This window comes from Accipiter gentilis, chromosome 10 (genome assembly GCF_929443795.1).
Source record: "Accipiter gentilis chromosome 10, bAccGen1.1, whole genome shotgun sequence".
NCBI classification, from domain to species: domain Eukaryota; kingdom Metazoa; phylum Chordata; class Aves; order Accipitriformes; family Accipitridae; genus Astur; species Astur gentilis.
In genome coordinates this window covers 8,234,741-8,259,045 of record NC_064889.1, presented here as the reverse complement: position 1 = coordinate 8,259,045, position 24,305 = coordinate 8,234,741, and the positions used below count along the sequence as shown (strand labels likewise).

General features: G+C 37.6%; 1 protein-coding gene across 4 annotated transcripts in view; it reads right to left on the bottom strand.

Annotated features, from left to right (window-relative positions):
- APBA2 (amyloid beta precursor protein binding family A member 2) overlaps positions 1-24,305 on the bottom strand; it is a 110,000-nt gene that overhangs the window by 37,925 nt on the left and 47,770 nt on the right. For 3 of the 4 annotated variants that reach the window (XM_049813331.1, XM_049813330.1, XM_049813332.1), the window contains one exon: positions 8,466-9,472. The exons of the other annotated variant lie outside the window; for it this stretch is intronic. In XM_049813331.1, the coding sequence (XP_049669288.1) occupies positions 8,466-9,434 (969 nt within the window). In that variant the 5' untranslated portion in view covers positions 9,435-9,472. The remainder of the gene's footprint in view (positions 1-8,465; positions 9,473-24,305) is intronic. 4 annotated transcript variants of the gene reach the window in all.

Genomic DNA, 24,305 nt, shown 5'->3' with positions numbered 1-24,305 from the left:
CAAAAGGGAAAATATAAAACCTCACACAAGGAAAATACTAAGCCTTTTAAACTACGCAACATTTTTTTTTCTTCAAAGTTCCAATATTCTCAGGGACAGAATTTCTTCTCCAGACCTGACACAAATGACAGAACACCAGCACCCAACACAGGTATGTATAAGTCCCATACATACCAAGAAAGTGAAGTTTTCATGACTCAGAGTTTCAGTGTTAGAAATCTGGAAAACCAAGGTGATTTCTGGAACAAATTTTTATGGTTTATGATATTTCACTTCCTTTTTTTCTCAGTTTCCCCATTATGTATTAAAAAGAGTGCCTAAATGCCACTGTCATTGTGAGGCTTCACAAATAAGAACTTGTATGAACAACTGTGCAAATGGAAAACACTGACCCAATATTATTTCAAAGGGTCAGCCTGAATGTTACATGTGAACATAACTCCTTGTCTTCTGACTTTCAAATGCAATACGTAGCTGTAATCAAAGAAAGTCTGCACGTTCATCTCTGGACAAATTACACCCTATGAGTAATATTTAGTCAGCTGAACAAGTGTGCTAACGAAGCAGGCACATTAGGGCTATTAGCTCAGTAATGCTAATTCTCAGGTAAGACAACATACACAAAGCAAAAAGTCACGCAAGTAGTAAGCAGGATTTTAGGAAACAAAAGACTATCTGCGACATACACGGAACACCAAGACTTGGCGACCCACTGACTAGGGCCCTGTTTACATGGCTGTAGTAGCTAAGAAGCTTACCATATCCCTGCTTATAAATCATGTTCTGTTTGAGACAAGACAAATCTAATTATATTGCATGGCTAAACTAATATGGAGCAATAGGTGTTGATATGCAGTGAAATATATTAATGAGGTAAACAAACATCTAGAGGGCTTTAATAAAACAAGCATAATAATCATATATTATGCCCTAAAGTAGTAGGATTAAATCAAGTATGATTTAAGCAGGGAAAATGACAAGGCCACAGTGAAGATACATTAAACTGTGAACAGTGACAGCAACTATATTAACTCCAGTATGTGCAACAGAATGTTAATACTTTAAAAACTCTTGTCAGTTCTGATTACCCCACACTTGACTGAACTGAAAATGCACCTGCATATAAAGAAAGAATTGGTTGACTGGTTTAGTAAGCAAACCATAAACATTATTCAAACATGTCTCTGTCACAAATCTTGTATGTCGATTGACTTATTTAGCCCTGGGGATCATAATACGATCATGCTCTCTGGTAATAGTTGCATATATAATTCCATATAGTCTTAATATAAAATATGACTAAACACTTGGATGACATTTCGCTTTTGATTTATACATAGCTGTAATTTACTGGAGTTCCTATTTTCAGGTTTTTAGGAATATAAACAAGCCTTGCTTGTTTATTGTTTCCTAGTCACAGATGTAGTTTATATGTCACATATGTAGTATATATGTTGTTATTGTGTATTGGCTGGGTTCCAAAGAAAAGTCTGTGCAGATTACATTATGAGTTGGGATCAATCACATCACCTCTACAAGGAACATAATAAATGTTTTTTACTTACTATTTGGTGTCTGTACACGAAGGCCAATTTTTTTTTTTTTTTTCCCCAGTGTTCCGCCTGTTTGTTTAGGAGCCCCAGTCTAATTAGGCAGAATCTCAGGTACAAAGAATTCTTCCACTTCTTTTATGCACATCTGTCCACACAACATGTTCCAACTCTGACTGATCTATTAACATTTTGATCCTTAAAAATGTTGTGATGGGGAGATGAGTGTGTGAGCACTTCCTCCGAACGCATCTGAGTGTACTATCACATTCTGGAGATCCTCTTAGCTTTAGAGTGTAGCACTCCCTGTGTCCCCTTAGCAGCAGCACATGTAAGGGGAACTGTGCCTTTCTGAGACTTTCTGTGCCCAACATTTGCCTGCAAATATGTGGGCTTTACAATGACCCTTTACAAAATAAGGGTTGAGATCTTCATGCTAAAGAAATGTTTGCTAACATGGTATCCCAGAAGAAAAGGGCAGAAAGAAGTACAGGGAGAAGGGCCTCCCTTTCTTTCCAAGACTTACAGTGTCAAAGGAGAGAACTATGCACAGTAGGCATGGCTATATCTCCCATACGCAGTTACAAACCATGTAGTCTTGTACGTATGGAAGGAGATGCTTCTAGACCAAAGATGAAGGGCTGTTTTGGAGCTTCTTTATGGAATCATTTTTAGAAAACATAAATTCTGCTATTTGGTGTGGGCCGGAAGTTTGTTCATGCTCCCAGGTGATCTGACCAATGTCAAATAAATTATCATACTCAATACTTCCTTTCTTTGTGTTTCTTACAGAGTTTCCAATTTATATTGTTGTTTTAAGTTTTACCATAGCTAGAAAAATCACATTTGAAGGAAATATTTACAAGGTATTATAAATACTTTATACCCTGACTTGCAGTTTAGAATAGAACATAAAGCTAAACCAGAAATCTGGAATTGACTGCACACTAACACAGAACTACAGCTATGTTAAAAGTCTCTTATCCTAGGATAAGATTCTGATAAAAGGACAGATTCTGCAAAGGAAAGATAAAAGAAAATTAAAATATTACAGGTGTAGTATTATTAATACTTTTGCCTCTGAGCAAGTACTGAGGCACTGTCCAGCATCATGTGAAGGAATGTGAGGCAGCAGAAAATGCCATCTTTAGGCTGAGAGGAAAATCAGACTCTACTTATTTGAGGTCACTGAAGCATCTATGCACATCTTTCAGAAACATGCCTACAGCTCTACCCATGTGCTGGCCAGCCCTGTCCTGATGGCTAAATGCCAGGCCTGGGGCCACCTGGGCCTCCCTCCTCCCACCAATCTTGCAGGGCCCCTCCCAGTCAACCAGACCCCCTTTATAACCACCCCTTCCTACCCCTTGAGACTCATCTTGAAGACTACTAAGCTTCTTGGAAAACATGTTTTGTGGTAGGTTCCAACTGAAAAAGGTTCCTTGTGGTAGGCTCCAAAAAGAAAGAACCTTCTTCGACAAGGGACATTTTGTAGTAGGTTGACTAGAATAAGTTATCTGTTGCACAAGTAAACCAACAGATCTAATTGATTTTTTTCATCCAGGTTCGTTGTCTCTCTCTAGAACAAAGGTAACGCAGATGAGTATTGTTACCTTCATCACTTAAGGACAAAACTTCAGTTTCTAGTAGTTTCAACTTTGGTGATCTTCTGTTGGCTTCTGAAGGCGGTTTATCACTGGGCTACACGTCCTCCTGATATCTAAACACTACTATGTTTATAGAAACACATTAAGGTGCATCTAAAACATCTTTTTGAATCAAGAGATGGTAACCTAGTAACAAGTCTATTATGGTGGTAATATTCCTATTAACCCACACGACTGAAATAACATCTCATAGGTGATGTGGAGTGCAAATGGCTTAATGTACCCTTACTGAGCTGCTGCATGAGTTATTGTAACATCAGTAACATGCTAGTGTCAGTAGGAACAATTTGACCCAGCAGGATACACTTAAGGTAGAATCTGAGTAAGGCAGTTTTTGACTAGCTGAAGGATTTCTGATTTTGATCACAGAAAATAAAGGCCAGACTTCACACACTGTTCTCACATAAAGATTCCATTACTTATGTGCTAATTTAGAGCTGTTGCTAGCACAGGTCAGAATTGAAGAGGAAAATATTTGTAGAAAGGAGTAGTTCTGAGTAAGCAAGTCAAGTTAGAGTATGGAACTGGCATGAAAAGAGAAGGAGTCAAAGTAAGTTTAGAGATCTAAGCATTCCACAAAAGCATTTCAATACTCGATCCAATTTCAATAAACATGAAAACAATCACCAATTGATTTCTATCATCTTAACCAACTAAGAGTTTTTTTGTCCTTGCATATATTTAAGATTGAGAACCAGCTGTGTTAAGAGTTTCAGAGAAATAGCTGTGCTGAATGGTGTATTTTCATGTAGATGTAATTTGGAGTGCGTGCTGCCTTCTGCTCAGCTTCCAAGAGAAGACTGTCACTAATGCATCTTTAGGTGAGAAGCATTGATTTGGCTGTCTCCTGGTGTCAGGAGTTTAATGCTAAAAAGCCATGACTCGGCCAATGAGCACAGAGAAACTGGTTTTGTCTGAGAATGTTTGAACTGTTTAGCACTTTTCAGCAAGTACTTATATCTGCTAAGTTTGGGAACTGTCACTTGGTAATAGCTGTTAAGTATTTCTGCCCCACAGCTGCCTAGAACACAAGGGAGAATGCAGCAAGCTCTTAATGCTCTTTACTTGCACCCATTTGTATTTTCTACAAATTCTATCAAATGCATCCCATAATACTCAGACTGAACTCCAGTAAGAAATTCCTAAAATACAGGTTTTCTGAAATGTCCATCATCTTAGCTGCTTCAGACTGTTCTAAGGGTGAGATGTTTTACAGACAAGACTCCTGGATTTGTGGTCTTTGCAGAAGAGCCTATGCCAAGAGAAGGGACTAAACTTCAAATATTTTTGTCAATACTGAGGTCTACTAGTACAGGTAAACAAAACACAGTACCAGCACTGATGTGTACAAAGCTGTTGGAGAACAAACTGAGACAAAAAAGAAGACTTTGTAAAATTTTCTTTCACAAATTATTTGTTAGTGGTATTTTATCTGTCTCTGAATGTCCATGTTGAAAAAGTGTAAGAGCATAGCCTATATGAAATTTGTGAAATGAGACTAACACTGGAGAAGCTTGTAGAGTCCCTACCGGGGAGTTTGAGCATATTTGGTTAGGTTCTCAAATGTATGTCAGTGATATGAAAGTATGATTGAGAAATGAGAAGCCATACAATTCGTGTGTCACAGGCAGCATCATTAAAGTAGACTTCCCTCTAAGGTTCTCCTTAATGGTGATAATGGCAAATCCCTGTTTCTTTAGAAGTGTATAGGTGAAGGTAGGGTGTTGGTGCTGTTAAAAACTTTATCTTTTATTGTTGGCAAATAGATTTGTTTGAATAGGGTAGGAGAGACTATGCATCCTCAGGAGTCTGCAGTCTGAAATCTAAGCAGATAAGACGTGAAGAACAAAGGGCTGATCAGATGGTCATCTGAAGTAGCTCTCGGGCCATGCCAATGCCAGTGTTTCATAAAGCTATGACTCCAGTTGGGATTGAAATAGTAAACTGCCACATATGAGGTTCCAGAGGGAAGCAATTATTTGAGTCCCATTAGTGCAAAAGACATCTTCCATTGGTATTACTTCAGCTGGTGTCCAGTGTTTTGCTAACTTTTTTCTTGACTGCTTCTGCCATTCTTTAATTATGCTACCTGACTGTATAGAGCTAGCATTAACTTAGTATTAGTAAAATAATAGGCAATACCATTGTTCTCTGCAGATACCTTATGGGTGCAATAGGACAAACTAAAGTTCCAAATGCTGTCTGGGAACAGCAGGATGGGCCTGAGACTGCGCCATACCATACTGCTTTGTGAGAAGGAAGCAGGACAATACACTGCAGTGAACTGATCTGGAGACAAGCTTTTTGTGGTTCAAGCTTTGGTTTAGATCAGGCCCTTGTTCATATTTTGTGTGGTACAAGCACTCATCTGCAACAGGAGGACTACTCTCATTTTCCACCTAGTAAAACTGTTCATAGGTTGATTATTAATGTGCCAAACTGACAATATTCTACCTAAACTTGAAGCTATGCAAATGTAATAGCGTTCCAAAAAGATTAAAAACTTCCAAGTCAATAGCAACTACTTTTGCACAGGAACACCACATCAGTTTAAAATTTCTGGTCATACTGCATGCTAGTATCAGTTGAATGAGCCATTCAGTTCCTCTTCCTCCTTACTCCACCCAACAATACTTAAGTCAGTTAATTCATGTTTATTTTACAATAAAAACTGTGATAATTCAGGAGAATTACATCAACAGGGTGTCTGACCATATTAGACTTCCCTGCATGAAGCTGAAACATATAAAATGAAATAGTAAGCAAAAGGGAAAATTTCTTCATGTGTCAGATACTTTAACAGTTGGCTTAGGCTGAAATGACTAAGATGTCAAATGGGGATGGGGGAAACTCCTAGCTTGAGGAAGTTGTTAAATCTGAGTGATGTCATAAAATGCCCCAAATAATCAGTTTCAACTTCATAGATGTAATGCCTTTCTTAAATAATGTAAGCGTGGAAAACCTGCAAGAAATAAATTATGTTAAGCAGTGAGTTAGAGCAAATACACACTCTAAATGTATTCTAGGTTTCCCTCAGGCTTGTCTAGTGCAAATCGTCTGCGCTTCCCTAGAGGAATTTACAAATATAAGGCTCATACAAGCAAGGATCTCCCCATGTCTCCATTTGTGAGCCTCTGTATCTCCACAAGAAATGCTGCTTCACACCTTTATGCCTTGGAGGCCTATCTGCTCTTCTCTTTGCTGGAGATGCCCACAGAAGGTTTGCCCTGTCTCCTTTCTTGCAAATTAAATGCATGTCTCGTCACCCAGTTTGTTTATTCCTTCATGCTAAACTGAAATGGATACCTGTACTGCTGTATCTCTGGCTGTTATCTCTACTTTCCTTTCTCCCTCCATATTTGAAGGAATGAAATATTGTGTATTGTTTAATGCTCTATCCATTAGACAATAGTGTGTCATTTTTATGAAGAGTGATTGTCAGAATTCAATGGCTACGTGCCAGTCAGTGGCTACCTATTACGGCAGCACTTCCTCCATTATTAAAAAAGAGTAAGGCATTGGCCCAAGACTGACTGGAAATAACCATTAAAGCTCAGACAGACAACTCGGAAATACTTAGGTCCCTTTGTTTATTTTCACACCAGTGGCAGTTATAGCAATATCCCGGTGTTACAAAACCCCCAGTTGTTAGCAGTCTGGCAAGAATAATAAAGGTACAATGCAATTCAGCTCAACCTCTGCTAAATAAACTTTGAAAGAGTACAAAAAGATGTTGAAATGAAAGTCCATTTTGAATTCTGTTTTGAATTGGCAATCATTCAGGAGGAAAAAACCTCACAATTTCTTCTTCAAGCATATAGAAGAATTCACTAACTTTCTTATTCAAGAGCTCATCTTCTCTTTTGTTCTGCAAATACTTTCAAAATTTACAAGCAGCAACACTCCTAGTAGCAGCTGCTGGTGTACTGTGCCAGAAAGACCAGAATTAGTCTAAAACATGCTAACGAGACTTCTCTGCTCCTAGTCAATACCTAGTAACTAGTCAAACCATTTAAGATCATCAAGCTTGTTCACACAAGGTAGAACTTTTATGCTGGCAGTAAGGCACTGAATATACTAAGTTATACAATTTGGTTGAAATTGGACTTCTAAAAACAGAATGTAGAAATGAATATTAAAAATTTCCTATAGATATGGGAAATCTGAAAATATTCCCCTAAGATTTTTTTATTCACAATTATAATAAAGGTCAACCTGTTTCATCAGCATATACTTAAACATCTGACTTCCTTTTGCTGTTTTTCAGAGGAATTGACATATTTTAATGTCTGTTTTTAATGGAATCATCTAGATTAAATTGTTTAACTGTGTGGCATTTAAATATAGAAAATCAATATTTATAGATTTGATGAAGCTGAAATGGGAAACTTATAGCTCTGAAGTTTAATAAAGCATTTTAAAGATAAGGCAAAATAATTATCTTTACTAGTCTGTCATCTAAATACATGTTATGTTTTACCTTTTAGGTAGATCTCTATTCATTGCAGAAGATAACTGATATTCAGCTGCATATAACTTCAGAGATGCAAAGTCAAAGCTTTAAACTGACCTTAGAGCAAAGGGAATTAAAGGTGTCTCTAAGGAAGTTCTGGCACTCAACATTAGAATAAGAAAAGGTTATGCATGGTTTAAATTAACATCTACACCAGTCTTGTGATAAAACTGCTTAACAGCACTTTTGGTGTAAGTAAAGCTCCTATTTCTTCCTTCTTGCCAAGGTCAAGATATGCCCAACTAGTACAAAACCACAGCAATATCCAGGCTCTTCTTGCAGTTGTTTTTAACATATGCAGTATCTAGCCTTAGCATACTTTCTATTGACAACAAAAGAAATTAAAAGTAATCAGCCACTAAGGCAATGGAACAGGAGCCCTTAATGGGAAAAAACCTAACCCCTTCAACTATTTCAATGCTGACCCCAGTTTTAAGTTTATCTAATGTGTCACTGCAGAATAAAAATAGTGTAAATAACCTGGTTTGCCCCATGCATCTGGAATACCTTGTTTTACTTAGAATTGTCTGTTCTCTGTGCAAAACCTATTTCTTAGTTGTCTGCCTAAATCAACTGCATTCAGCACCTTTTTCTAAACATCCAATGTGATCATGTAGTTGTGAATGCAATGTAGAGTAAAAAATTAAAGATATTGCTCTCTAATTCTGTTTGGAATAACTAACATAATGTTTGCATAATGCCTCTGACAATCTGATTAAACAGAGAACCTCATACCTGCTCTTGTGGCCACTTCTGTCTGTCCTCTGGGGTTCTTGACTTTGTTTTAAAACCTCTAGGCATATCTCCACTGTGCTTAGAGGCAGATGGGATATTCAGTGATTTTGGCCTCCCCTCGTGCCTGTTAGCACTGTGAACAGCTTCTCCCTTTGAACAAGTCTCTTTATAGTCATGTGCCATGTTTTCAGTCCCAGTGTGCTCTGGACTCATTTCTGTTGTACTATTAATACTGCTCATGCTCATACTCATTTTGATTTCTGCTACAATCTGGTCAATGTCCTCTTCCTGCTCTTCCAGTTCTGCATCCTCTTTTCTAGAATGGTATGGTGATATTCCCTGCGAATTTCCATTAGCTTCTGCTGGATAATAGTCCGGATAGCCACCTTCACTTTGACAATACTGTATATTTTCTTCTTGGTCTTGAATCTCCAAAGATGACACTTCATCCTCCAAAATCTGAATGCCATTATCTTGACCTTCCTGCCACTCTTGCCTGTCTGTCACCTCATTTTCATCTTGGTGCTGAATTTTACCTTCAGCCCATTCTTCTACAGCTTCCTGACATTCATCTGTTTCAACATGGTGTTCCTCATGGGGAGCATACTCCTCCCCATTGCAGTCCATTCCTTCCAGGTAACTGTCATCCTCTGGACAGTATCTAATGTAGTATGTGATCCCCTCCTCTTCTTCTGGCAAGCCTTCATCATAGTCCTCGTCCTCAGAGGTGTTATTCACATAGTCAGAGCTGGAGTCACCATCTCCACTATGATCATTGCACTCATGTTCCACAGGTGTAGGACTACCTTGTCTGACAGTTGCTAGTTCTGTCTCCTTTGCTGCATAATCTTCAATAGGAAGGTCACTTTCTTCATTTTCAGGCTCCCTGTTGTGAGATGAAGTAGGGCAAGCTCTCACTCTGTGATCCAGCATGCTGGCTGTAGTGCTTTGACGTTTCCTGTTTGCCATAGCCAACTCCTTATACGACAACCATTTCTAAGCAATTACTGTAGGGAAGATGGAAAAACACACATTCAGGAAAAGGTCATCAGTAGAGATCAGTGATGTTAATAGGAAACAAACTGATAGATTTATTTGGTAAAAAGGATGTGTTCGTAGATGTTTAAACCAGAGATAGCTAGCTTTTAAAATACTTACGTTATGGAACCATGAAATCGAAGTAATAACTTGCACACTGAAAGGAACAGACAAAGAGAAGGTTCTACATTTATGCTAAATGTATTCAATTCCAGGATCTCCTCTGTCAATTTGACAGAGACTTAATCTTGAACCTTGAAATTAGTTTTCAATTTCTTTTTCCTGCTAGTAAGGGGTCATGCTTTGATTGCTATGCAGTAAACAGGAGCTCTTTTCAATTTTCAGCTTAGGCATTTCTTTAATGTGTACTGAAAGCATACATTTAGAATCTGACCTGCTCTTACAAAACTAAAGGAAAATAATTCTATTAACTTGGCAGTCACATAGGACACTAAAGGATAATGCACTGCTATTAAAGTTATTAAAAAAAAAAAAGAAAAGAAAATCACTCACTGCTTTATTAGTTCTTACTAGCTGGATACCATTAAGTATCTCTCATAGTTAAACCAAATATTGTTTTTTAGAATAGAATAGACTATTTCAGTTGGAAGGGACCTACAATGATCATTTAGTCCAACTGCCTGACCAACGCAGGGCTGACCAAGTTAAAGCATGTTAAGGGCATTGTCCAAATGCCTCTTAAACACTGACAAGCTTGGGGCATCAACCACCTCTCTAGGAAGCCTGTTCTAGTGTTTGACCACCCTCTCAGTAATGAAATGTTTTGTAGTGTCCAGTCTAAACCTTCCCCGGTGCAGCTTTGAACCATTCCCACATGTTCTATCACTGGATACCAGGGAGAAGAGATTAGCACCTCCTCTTTCTACTTCCCCTCCTCAGGAAGCTGTAGGGAGCAATGAGGTTGTCCCTCAGCCTCCTGTTCTCCAAACTAGACAAGCCCAAAGTCCTTAGCTGTTCCTCATAGGACTTTCCTTCCAGGCCTTCACCAGCTTTGTTGCCCTCCTCTGGACACATATAAAGACTTTCACATCTCTCTTAAAATGCGGGGCCCTGACCTGCACACAGTACTCCAGGTGAGGCTGTATCAGTGCTGAATATAGCAGGATAATTGCCTCTCTTGACTGGCTGGTTATACTGTGTTTGATGCACCCCAGGATGCAGTTTGCCCTCTTGGCTGCCAGGGCACACTGCTGACTCGTGTTGAGCCTGCTGTCGACCAGTACCCCCAGATCCCTTTCTGCAGGGCTGCTCTCCAGCCACTCCTCTCCCAGTTTATAACTGTGCCTGGCATTACCCCATCCCAGGTGCAGAATCTGGCATTTTGACTTGCTAAATTTCATCCTGTTAATCGTAGCCCAATGCTGCAATCTAGATAGATCCCTCTGCAAGACTGGTTTTCAAACAGTCTCATCTATGTGCCAGAAAAAGACACAGTTACTGTAAAAGCTCATTAATTCTTCCCACTAAATACTTGTGCTACTTTAAATTACATATTTTTGTCTAAATACTAGATTCTAAATAAATAAAAATAGTCAAAATAAAGAAAACAGCTAATTCTAGACAGGCTTGACAACTGCGATTTGTGTGTGATTTGGATGGGGGAAACAACATGCTTTCAGTATATATGTTTCTCTGTATTTCATTGTTGTATGCTTGAGACAAGGGAGTCAAAAGAATCTCAGTAGACATAATAAAGGGGGATGAAAGATGATGTTTAGTGCTTACATTGTTGAAATTAGCTGAGTCAGAGACAGTTCCTGATAAGAAGCAGGAGCTGGCCCCAAGAGCCAGCCAAGACTGGTCTTGCAGCTTGGGTGAATACCAAGAAACCACTGAGCCTGCGCAAGAAAAGAGGTTACTAGCGGTGACAAAGAGGAGTCATCTATCTTCATCTCTGCGACCACCAGATGACCACCATAAAGAGGCACTGTGCAAGCGCAGTTGAGAGGAGACTATGGAAATGACCTCTCAGAGCTAATTTTAATATGAAGTGGGGATAGGTCATGCATATGTATTGTGAATATGTAACACTTAACTGTATAAACTTGAACTTCTGAGTCGGGTGCCCACAACTTTGGTGGGACTACCCCCCCATGCTGCCCAGTGCTGAATGAACATACCTACTTTACAATCTCACTGACTGTGGAGTCTGTTTTCCACACATCATGCTTATGATAAGCTTGATGTGTGCAGTTACTTAATTGGGGTGAAATGAGCTCAGACATAGGCTTCTGTAATGCACCACACAACTGGATGCTTTACTATATGCATATAACAAAGGCATGTCAGCCAACCACATGATCATTTTGACATAACCAGTTCCCCAAGTCTGTGTGCACACATAAAACCAGTATGGAGCTAGAGGATTAGAGGAGCTATATAGAGATTAATTTCCTAGGCATTATGAATTTATCAAAAATATTCTGTTACTGTAACCTAAAACCTTATAGATATCCCTGCAGAATTTCTGATATCACAAGGAAAACCCCAAACCTTAGTTTGTGACAAATCCAGGAATCTGATGCATCTATGAATTAGTGCAATGGCACCACGTGGCAAATCTAGGCTCTCCCTAGAACAGGGGTTCTAGATTCTGCGATACAAAGCAGAGATGAATGTTAGTCACAGGAGAAGACATGAAAGGAACCCAGTATGTGAAGCTCTCTTCAGTTATTGATACATTGCAGAACTAGTCTTGACAGAAATCTTTAAGTAAATAGTGTATCTGAAGTGAAGTTTTAAATGAGAAAATCAAAGGCGGCAAAACTTTCCCAGTTATTACTTGCACCTTCTCACTATTAGAACTAGCAGACCTACAAGACCTTCTCAATATGATCTGTATGCCCACTACGATCCCCTTCATAAACCAGCTATCAATTCTTACTTTGGAGTCAATAATAAGGAACTCAGAACACCAAACCATCTGTCCACTACTGTTGCCTCCACTTTAGTTAGCTCTACTTGCTGCAAACTAAGGATGTTTCTATACTGTGATTGCAGTATAAACAAAACTTATTTTACATTGGATTAAAATAGCAATCTAGTCACAACACTGCAATGCTCTGCACAGGCTGCAAAAAACTGCCTGCAAGCAAGATAAATTGCTTGTATGAGCAGATCAGGAATGGGTAAGCACACTATACAAACATATCTAAAACAAGTTAAGATGCAGTACTACAAAAAAGATGGTTTTGATGGCAATACAAGAAAGAACTACAGCCACCTTATCTGTATTAACAGTTATTTCTTGTCAGGAACAGAACAAATAAGTGTCTCTTTGGGAAAGAACTCTTCTCATCTGCAGTGGTCTCAGTCTACTAGTCATTGGAAATGTTCTCCATATTAAGTAATATTTAGAGATTTACAGTGTGGTAGACCCTCCATTCAAGTCACTACAGTATAGCTGAAGATAAAGAAGCACAAAGCATGTAACGCAAGCATGGTCTGAAACTCATGACTCAGATTTTCCTAAAGCATATGGAGAGAAGTACCCTCCTTTTTAGACAGACAGTGTAACAGAGTTTTTCCACCCACACCTAAGAATCTTCATTTAGTATCCAGGCCCTGAAAGTGCCTTAAGTGGTATCACTGCAGTGATAACTTTTTATAAATTCCCATAGTTGAAAGTTCATAGATGTTACTTACGTGCAAGAAAATTCACTGCACACTAGATACTGTGTAATTGCGTGTGTCACAGGAACCCATTAGTATGTACTCTGAGAGCCAAAAGCCAGTGGCTAGGCAGGGTAGGAGCCTAGAAAGAGAGGTATGGCTGATGCATGGCACCTACAACAGCTGTGGGGAAATTGCCAGGTTAGGAGTTCTGAGGGCTCTAAGAAAATGGCTATCAGCTGGGCAGCATTAATGACAGCAGCTGCAGTTCTCCCCCAACAGTGGCATGTGAAAGTGCAACATATAAACTATGGGAAGGAGTGTAAAGGAAGAATTTAAAATAGTGGCAGACTGGAAACTTTTTAGAGCATAGGTGATAAGAAATAGAGAAAGGAATTCCTCTCAAGAATGTCCAGCACTGACATACTAAAAAGACATAGGAAACTGGTCTTCGACTAATTCAGTCTGAGGCCATGACTGAAGACAGTGCTTTGCCTCTGTATGCTGAAATGGAGGCATACGTTCCCAATGGAGGTAAAATAAGCCTGATTTTTTTCAAAAAGAGGCAAGGCTGATCTCATTGCTATGGAAACTGAAGTTGCAAAACAATCTCTGCACAACAATTATAATTCTAGTTGGCCTCCTTACCTTTGCCATCTTCTCAGTCAGGCACCACTTTTGGGGAAACCAAGTACTGATCAAATTAAAACAAAAAGGCAGAATTTCTTATTCTCAGCCTCTGAATTGCAGACTGAATGTGCACTGATTATACCATCTTCAACTATAAAATGTAACTTCTACAACTGTACCTACACATCTGAATTACTAAACATGGTTTTCAAACATAAGTCTGAGAATTGCTCTTTATGGAGCTGCATATCCATTTCTGTCAAGGAAACAATCAGCTGTATTTTAACTCAAATATTAGAACAGCCAAGGTAGCCTAGACTTCTTCCACTGTTCCAAAATATCTCTCAGGTTTCCCAGAAAAATACTTCAGTCTTACATCAGGTTTAGTGTAACCTACGTCTTTTAAAATCTAAAATCGTTCTAGGTTTTTTCCAAGCTGTCGCATGTCACACAGCAAGGTGCTCATTCCTGATGGCCACAGGTCCAAACTCTTTTGTCTTCTCACCTACAGAGATGTTAGTTTATCTATGTGGATGACAGTTAACTGAACGCACTGTATTCAGATTTTAAAAGAACAAAAACAGAACTTGGGGCATTTTTTGAGAAATGCAATAGATACCAAATTTTTACCACGCATTCTGCTATTTAGTCTACTGGGCAGAAGCCTTCTGAGTCACCTACTGCAGGGATAAATACTTTTCCTAATTTTCTCAAGAAATCTATGGTGTTAGAAGGTTACATAACTAACATTCACATACCAGTTACTAAGAATGCTCTTGAAATTGGAGAAAATACCAGATTTCTATCTACTACTACTCCAATGTCCTCTGAAGTGAAGACAGGAGTAATGATTTGCTGGATCCAGAGGCACTTTATGAATAAAGGCTTCAATTGAGTCAACAGGTCATTTCCTCTGCTTGGTGTACGACTCCCTGCTACTTCTCATATCTCAGCTCCCTCCTTGATAGTGGAGAGCTAGGTCAAACTTCTGTATCACTCCAAGTCCATTTTTCAACTTCTGACTGGGGGGAAAACAAGTGTTCCTGAGAACATGGGGCATCAATGCCATATCCTTCTTTACTCTCCTCAGGATTCAGTAATTTTATCTTGCCAAGACAAGCAAATGCTGATTTGTGTTGTACAGCACACCACTAAAGCTCCATCAGTGTTGTCGAGATCAGTGATTAAGGGGCCAAGTTACATAAGGTTCTCAATAAAAATGTTTTGCTTTCAGTAATGGTTTTGCTTTATTTTTCTTGTTTCCCTGCCTCAGCTCAATGTTGAAAGGAAGAGGAAATCGATCTCCAGAAACACATGCTGCATTTCTATGTGGCAGTAAAAAGGAGTATGCATAGGAGAGCCAACCTCTTCTGCTCCTAGAAAAAGGACTACTGGCTTACAGCTGGAATTTATTCTAATCAGTGCTCATTATAGAGTCATTAGCTTTCTCCTGAATTCTTTGCACGTAACCCCAGACAGCTGCAGAGAGGGTTATGGAATTTAACACTTCTACAACTTTTCACCTGTGTAGAAAGATACCTTCACTATTTTCTTCCCATGGAGAGAGACCAATTAAATTAGCATTAAAAATGGAAAATGGTACACAGTTGTAAACATGGTGATAAAGTGAAATACCCAGTATAATATTCCTGGCTGTGTTTAAAGAACTGCTTTACATATGTACTTGATTCACAAGCTGAAGAGCATTCTAGTGGGAGCAAGACAAGCTCTCTGACAGTTTTTCATTTAACAAGCGTAGTGATCTGAAGGGATTGGGGTGGGAGTTGTTAGCTTCTTTTGGCAACAAACATGTACTATTGCATGCATATTACAGCCAAATGATCTTTTGAGCCCTGCTTTTGTAACCTATAGGTGAACCTAAGAGTTTTACTGGCCTCAATTTTATATACTCACCTTATTTTGCAAAGCCTCTTTCCTGTGCTTACTCCTCCCCAGGTTTCTTTCATCTACGTCTCACTCTTTCTCCCACGCTTCAAGTATCTGTACCCTTTGTCAGTTTTGACAAAACTCCCATGCAAGTTTTGCTTCCCTGAAATCGTTCAATACCTCCTATTTTCCCCAAATATCTGGTACAATCTAGCTGCTATTAAATTGGTTCTAAAAAGATATAACTCTCTACCCTTTGTAAATCATCTTCAAATATAAGTGGAACATAAGCATTGCAACACAATTTACTGTCAGGCTAGATTATAGCACGTATGGCCTACAAACTTGATTCTCTACTGCTGAGCTGTGTTTTCAATGCACTGCTGACTTGAGCTATTCCATATGTTAGCCCTATACATTCATAATCAATAAATGCTGTAAAAAAATGACCCAGTCCTTTCAACACAGACATACGTTTAGAGCTGTTATACTTATCAAGTTACTCAGTACAAGTGTAACTGAGATGATAATAGTATTTTTCAACAGAACTGCACCAGAAAATTCATAATTGCTTAACTTTGCACTAATTATACCAGTATCTTTTCCAATAAGCAGAGAAGTTAAAGTGGAAAAAATCTAACTTCAATTTCTTCAAAACAATTTTAATATCAAACTAATAGTATTTCTCAGTAGGCTTTCATTACAGAAGACTTAATACACTCCCATCTGCTAAATCACCCAAGATGAATTGTGACTGACCCTAGACTGGGAACTAGAATCTTTAATAAGCAGATAACAACATGAGCCTGCCATGACTATGTCAGATTCTGCAGTCATTTGACTCCCCAAGGCCAAACTGCATTAACTTCATGTTCATTTTTCAGTAGATCTGACTCCACAGACCACGAGAGTTCATCATGCAGAGTGCAGGATAACCTGCCAACTCTTCTAAAAGCAGGTATAAATGGGATTCTTACTCTCATAGGAACCCTGATCCACCTGTGTAACTCACAGCAGACTAAGCATGTGGACACTGATTTCAGAAGGAGCATAATACCTCTAATGAAGGAAAGGTAGAAGGGCATATAGCAAATGAGGACTGGGGATGTTGGTCTCCCATACATAGAGTGAGCCTATGTAACACTGATCTTCTAGCATCTGTACATGGAAACAATAAGACTGTGTCCTACAATCAGAACTACCACAGCATAATTAAATTAGGGTTATGCTGTGCTGTTCTGAGTGGCATCTCAATTTTATTAAAATTGATAAGTGTTTCTCTGAGTAAGGCTGGCAAAGCCTGACACTAATTATTAGCCAGGCCTGTTAAAAATGTCTAGCCTTTTTCTCTAAAGCCTTTGAATTTAAAATAAAAAAAAAAAAAAACTACAAAACCTGTTATTTCAGGGAGGGGAAAGACCTAGGACATAAGTTTCAGTTCCTTAATAGGACATAAGCAGAACTGGTACTTTTATGTCCAGGATGTTAGATATGCATTTGCAGTAAATACATGCAAATATAGTCAAACACATGCATGTCTTTTGCTCAATGCATGCTCAGCAGGTCCAGCATATCCCAAAATGCCTGTTTCTCCAGGATTTTTGTGGCCATAGATGATTCAGGCGTGCTGTTTTAACCTGCAAGTCTTAGAGATGGCTGATTTCGTCAGCCGCCCCCACCAAAAAAAACCCCAAAACTTTTTGAAGGGGAAAAAAACATCACCAAAGACATGAGAAATCTAGAAATGTGGCAGTGCTAAGTCCTAGTCTCCGTGACTTGACGTCTCACTTGGAGTTGGCTGTTATTTATAAACCAATGACATGGCTCCATTCACCTATTTGTGAAAATATAACATAAAGAATACTTTCAAGTAAGGAAGTGCCTGGGTACAAAAGTTACTAATTTTTAGCAGCTTAGATCTGAGTTTTCTACTGTGAAACTTGAGATTGAGAACTGGACTGAGGTCTAGTGTTTGTGTACAGAACTCCAATCTGAGTACGAACAGCCTGAACCAGCAGTTAAGTTGGTCTTGTGAACGTCACTTCTCCCTTTTATGGTGCATGCTAGCTATCCACTCTCAGAAAGCTTTCTACATACTTTATTAAAACTCTTTATGAATAGAACAAGTATTTAGGTAAGCCACACTAATTCAGCCTTGCAGACACATGTCACTGTTCAACAGTGCTACTGACACTATTAAAAAAAAAAAATAATCAGGCAAGCTCAATGAGAATTAGAGAGGACACTGAATTTATGGGGAGTGTATTTCCTTCTATGAGTTGTCATGCATAAACAATACATTTCATGAAGAATTTTTAAATTACTAAGATGATTTTTTGCAGAAAAGCCTGACTGAAAATAGTCAGAAGCCATTTAAAAAATAAACTTCAATAAATAAACAGTATATATGAATAAACCTTAAGTGTTTTGTCAGTGCTGTTGACAACTTAGGACAGTTCCAGCAAGTTTAAAGCTTAACTAGACAGGAATTTCCAGTTTCTGTTGGCTTTTGTAAATACCCCCAAAAATCCTTTCTATTTCCTCTTCCTTCCAAGAGAATTTTTATCCCAGCCCACAACAGGAATAAGAGGGCTAACAGAAGCCAAACAAGTCTTAAATGAGCCCTTTTGCTATTTATTTTAAGATATTTCTACTCTCACATACTTGACCTCTTCTAGCTAGTGGTCTAAAAATAAGAGTTGCAAACATAAAATGTGGATAGAATTAACAGCAACTTGCTAATTAGATTTTTCCATCTTTTTCCTTTATTTAAAATAAAATCCAGCAAACTTCAAATAAGAAAATACATTTTAAAGCATGATTATTTGCAGCAAGCAGAAACCTCTTAGGTTTTAGAAATGCATTTTCTTTTGTCCTGTGAAATTCCATTCAAAATTACCCTATTTTAATCTGACTCTCTTTTCCATGAGTGCCTTTAGAAAATGTTGAAAATCTGTCAAAAAAATTTTTTACAAAATCAACACTGTAATTAGATGTCTTTCAATATTTTTTTCTTTGCCTCTTCTATCAAGACCCAGTTTCCCATCTCCCTGCTGGGCAGATATAAGGCTGGGGCTCCCTCAAGACCAAAGGAAAGAAAGTACTTTACACCCTCTGAACAGACAAGCCAAACAACCACTAAACATATCTTTTGAAGAGAAGAGATGGTCGATATTTCCCCAGTGCCTCTAGCTCATACAGTAACTGCTGTTGACTTTGGTAGCTCAACTGCAGAGGCTAAGTGGCAGTGCTGAGAGCAGTTGGGGTTCATACAACACTGACCATGTGTCCAGTTGTACACAATCCCTTGTCTTCAGTAAGGACAAAAATAATGTAGGAGGTTACAAATTAAAAATATCAACAAAAGTTATTTCGATTTGTTAATTGTAGCAGCAACATGTTAAGTTCCAGATTCATGATCTACCTTTAACCTTAACGCCTCACCCTCACACAGTGTACATATGTTTTGTAATTTTATGATTACATAGTATTTTATACCACCTGTCTTCTGATTTGTTCAAAGCAAAGCTGGGAGAGTCCAGGAGGAAAAACAGCTAAAGGCAATTATAAATTTGATGCTATTTAGTGTTTCAGAGCTTCAATTTACCATCTAGACATTGTTTTAATATGCTTAACATAATCCAAACATAGAATTAGGAAACAGCAAGAGATTTGCATGGGAAGCACAGAGAAAGAATATTTTTAAAGAAATGAGGGAAATGTGTGGAGGAGGTGAAAATGAGCAGCATCCAAAAAAGATGGCATTAAAATACATGACTCGCTAGTTTATCTCAAGACTAGCCACTAGGGTCTTCCTGTGTAGCTAAATGCAAAAAAAAAATTCTGTCTTATCACTGGTTACTCAACTGTGCCTCCTATGAACCTGAGGTATTCACAAAGATACAAATTTGGAAAAAAAAAAAAAAACAAAACACTGAACAGGCAGACAGGAAATAAAATTATATATTCATTATCACTCACCATTATGCTTATTTTATTAGCTTAACAACTGACAAAGTGAGAAATTAAAGTTCTGAGATAACAAATGCATATTTCTTTATGTTAGGATTATTTCAGTTGCAGTCTTGCAGAAATTCTGCTTAAAGCTACAACAGCTGCAGTATACTAGATACCTCAACAGCCTAGGATTTCCAAAATACACATCCCTGTATCCACAGGCAGTGCTTTTGAAATGGAGCAGACTGTCCTGAGTTACTACCTTGCTATAACAAAATTTTGTCAGCAAGCAGATTGCATTCTGAGTAGAATATGAAATGTGTATGCATATACTGAAGAAATGAACAGCATATATGGACCAGTTATATCTAATGCACACCTCCTCCTCACCCAGAAACCAAAGAGAAACAATAGATAATTTGCAATGGAATGTCTTTTGCTACTGTTAAACCACATCAACGTAATCCCTCAGTATATTTGAAATGTTTCATTACCTCACATGAAAGTGAAATCATTACAATTATTTTTCTAGAGGTCAGACAACCTTCCTTTTATGCTATTCATGAGATTATATCACAGTTTATGAGATGACTTAATTATTTTTCATATTTTTAAAATACTTTACATTCTGAAAGGTGTTCTTGCAATTCTTTTTATGGTATATAATATTTTCTCAGTTTGGTTTAATCTAATAAACCTTAAAATGCAATAATCACCTTGTAAATGGCATTCTAAAAGTGCTCTATAATTAGAACCCACCAACAGAATTTAAAAGTAGAACAGAGACAAAGATACGCTAAAGACAGCATAAAATCCTATGACATTGCAGAAATGGTATTCTTGAACATATATCCCCACTGAATGTAGCTTTTATAATTAAAAAGATTAGCTATTTCCTGGTGAAGTAATAAAAATCTGTGTTAATCACATATTTAATTATAATATATTGTTGATGTGGCTTAATCATTCTTTAGGGTTTAATTCCACAGCTCGAAGAGGGATACTAAGCCTGTAGTGCCACTTCCATATAGTTGCTTGAGTAAAGATTTTAGCGCTAGGATGAGTTTTGCAGTGTTATGCTTGCTATACAGAAAAACCCACCAAAAATATAAACTCATTACAGATATCTTAAACTGGGAGAGGGACAGAGGCAGAATATTTTTACTCAACAAAATAAGATGAGCCTCCAAAATTAAGGCAATGAGATTTTATGGCCCGTTCTTGTGGCTGCCCTGCTCCAAGAGACCAGTTTTAAATAATGAAAGTATCCCTTGTGTTTTACCTGCACACAAATGCTCCATTGATAGCTGTGTGGAGGTAGCAACTTTAAAATTTATTTAATAATAAATATAAATTTTAATATCTTCTCACAATTATCCTAAGTATTTCCTAATTCACTGGGAACAAGGGAAAAGTATAGGTTGTATGGGAATAAGGGAAGGAAATACAGGAATAAGGGAAAAGTAAAGCATATATTAGCATTATCATGCATAGAATATATGCCAATTCAATTAAAAAATCATTCTGGCCAGTATGAGACAACTTGCAATCCATCCAGAACTCCGGTAGAATTTTTTAGGCTGTCCTAGGATGGATTATACAAAGTTGTAAAATGCTTTGCAGAGTACCTTTCTGCTGACTATGGAGGGTACTCCAAAGTCTGACAATCTTTCTATCTCCTGCTAACTTCTATGCTTTGTATTCCATCTTGCAGTTTCCTGGGGAATATTTTTATCTCAATAACAAGGTCAGTTTCTATACTGACTTAGCACTACATTGTAACAGATCGCTATAAGCAAAACATGAGCCAGTGCTAATGTTACTATGGGAAGCCATGTGGCTGAAACCAAGCAAGACAAAACAGACACTGAACTTGGAGGCAGCTATACTGTCTGTGGGAAAACTACTGAGGTCAGAAGGGCCAATTTTACAAATGCATACTAACAGAATCTGGCCTCACACAACTGACATGCAAAAACATCACCTATTGCAATTTCTTCAAACTCTTAAGTCTAACACAGTATTTTCGTCAACTTAAAATGTTTAATAAAAACCAGCTAAATTTCCTTCTTCTTATCTCTACATACCAGTATACTTTTGAAAAGATTGTTCACTGGAAAACCACTAAAGGAAAACTTATTCATTTGGCCCCTAATGTAGATTTAACTGCTTTAGTAATCAAATGATTCCACCTAAAGTGTCTGCTAATATATGGAATTCTTCTGTGTCTACAACAATTCAGTGTTTTGAAATGGATTAACAATGATTGGAAGATGTACTGTGCAGTCAGAAGTGTTGTACAAGGGCAAGATAAAATTTATTTTGACTAGAATATGGAAAAAATACTAATACACCACCACAAATTCCTAGAAGAGCCTTTTAAGCCATCAAACCTATACAGTGACTAGTGACTTCGGGGTATAAGCGAAAGGTGAGACAGGATTTGGGGAGTTCCTCAAAGGTGAGGGATTAGCACTTTTGACAAGATGTGTAAATTCCAAATTTCCATGTTGTTAGAGAAAAAAAAAATGCAAGAAGAGAGTCTTCACAATAGGAAGAGACATAAAAAATCTGTTGGTTCCATGAGATTCACTTCCACAAGAATACAAACCTAAACTGTATATTTGACTGTTTCTTTTTAGTAGAAAACTCCCTCTTGTTGTGGTGCAGTCTACACAGACTGACTGCTCTCTGAAGCCTGGTAATCTGAATGCTCCTTGCACTGAGTTCCAGGCTCCTGATCATACTAAACTGGACCTAAGATTACTGCCGGCTACGAGCAGAACAGGTTTTATTGAACCTGACGTGCAGTAAGAAAGGAAAGAAAACTGGTTACATTAAAGCTGTTAGAGCAAGCTTTGCACTCTGTTGCTATCACATAGATATAAAAGAACTCCATGGGTGTTAGCTAAATAGGTTTACACACATGCAAGAATAATTTTAGCTCATCACAATTTAGAAACCTTTAATGTATCCCTCCATGCACATGTATCCCTTCATGCAAAAAGGTGGTGTCATATTAAAGAAAAATGTAATAGCACCGGAAAAAAATGGGGCCATTTTAACATGCCATTATTTTTTAAAATTATGTGTCCTTTTGCCATTCAGATGGAAGAGAAATTCTTAAATTTGATAGTTATTTAAAAATACATGGTGTAGAAGCAATTAATGTTTAAGAACTTGCTTGATTAGCATTTTATGCTTTAGTTTACAGTTTATCAAGTAAAGATTCTCTGTATTTTTTTGGCATGATGTATCTGTTCAAATTTTTAACACAATAAAACTGGAAATACTTACCACAGGAAATTAATTAATCACTGAACCATGATTTCACACATGTGCTTCCCCAGCCTCGTGCAAAAAAAGATAGCTTTCTTTTCATGAATACTAATTTCAGGTTATAGGCAGAGGTAAATAAAGTATACTCTTCTAATAATAATGTAGAAGGGAATAGAAGGACAGAATAGGTCACTTTAAATGAAACATGATGATTCAGCAATATATTTCAAACTGCACCATTTTAGAACAATAAGCCAAACATTCTCAACCTTAATCCAAGAGCATCCATTCAATGAATGGTTAGATGGCTGGAAGGGAAGGTGGTTAGAATATTGAGACTGTCAATTTACAGTATCTGTGGAGGTAGGTCATTGGAAAGGCCACATTTCAAAAAGAAAATTAAGATGCTTAACTTTCTAATAATGCATGGTTTAACTATCAGGGTAGCAGTTCACACCCAACCATTCACACTCAAATTTTACAGCTTTTTGATTCTCAGAGTGTAACTCTTCAAAAAGACTTCTTTTTATCACTATTGACCTTGAAGTCCTGTGAACAGTTTCATGAGTGCTCACTTAACATTATCCTAGGAAAAAAAAAGAAATTTTCTTTAAAAGGGTACAGGGAAGGATTGACAGCACCTTTTTAATGAGTCAAACCTCAACAGAAATTAGATTTGCAGGCATTAACAATTGTCACATTCCCCGTAAGCAGTATCTACTAAGACTTTAAAATTAGGTATTGCTACCGGTCTATAGACTTTTAATATTAGCTATTCTTCCAACTGGCTAGCTGCAAACAGGTAGCTCTAACTGGTCAAAAAATAATTGTTAACCATGCTCCAAAAAGTATAAGATTATTTATCACATGGCTGTTTATTCACCCCATTTGGGTGTTTAAGTGTCACCAAAACCAAATAAGAACAGATACAGGAATTCCTTTTAGAAGTTTACTGTATTCAGACCATTTTCCTGGTGAGAATACAGTCAAGAATAGATATTGCCAAGTATTATTTGCAGTGAAACTACAGAGGAGTAGTCTGGAAATTGCATGAAGTTCTTCCCAGTGAAGAAACCTCTACAATCTTGCTGAAAGCTATTAACACCCTCCCCATTCAATTAGCATAAAAGGATTAGGTTGCATTTTTCTCCTGCTAGCAGAACATTTTTTTCAAACTCATACAAATACTTGCCCTGCTGGCAGATTTAGTAAATAAATTAAAAAAAATTTTAAAATAATAAAATAAAGGTAGACTATTGTGTTAAATCTTTTCCAGATAAAATAATCTGCCTTTGTTAAGCAGAATTAGCAAATTGCAAGGTTAAATTATGAGACATTTTACAAAATAAAGATTTAATAATAATAGTAGATAATAAAGATAATCAGAGGTTTTGTTAGCAGTGAATTATGTCATGG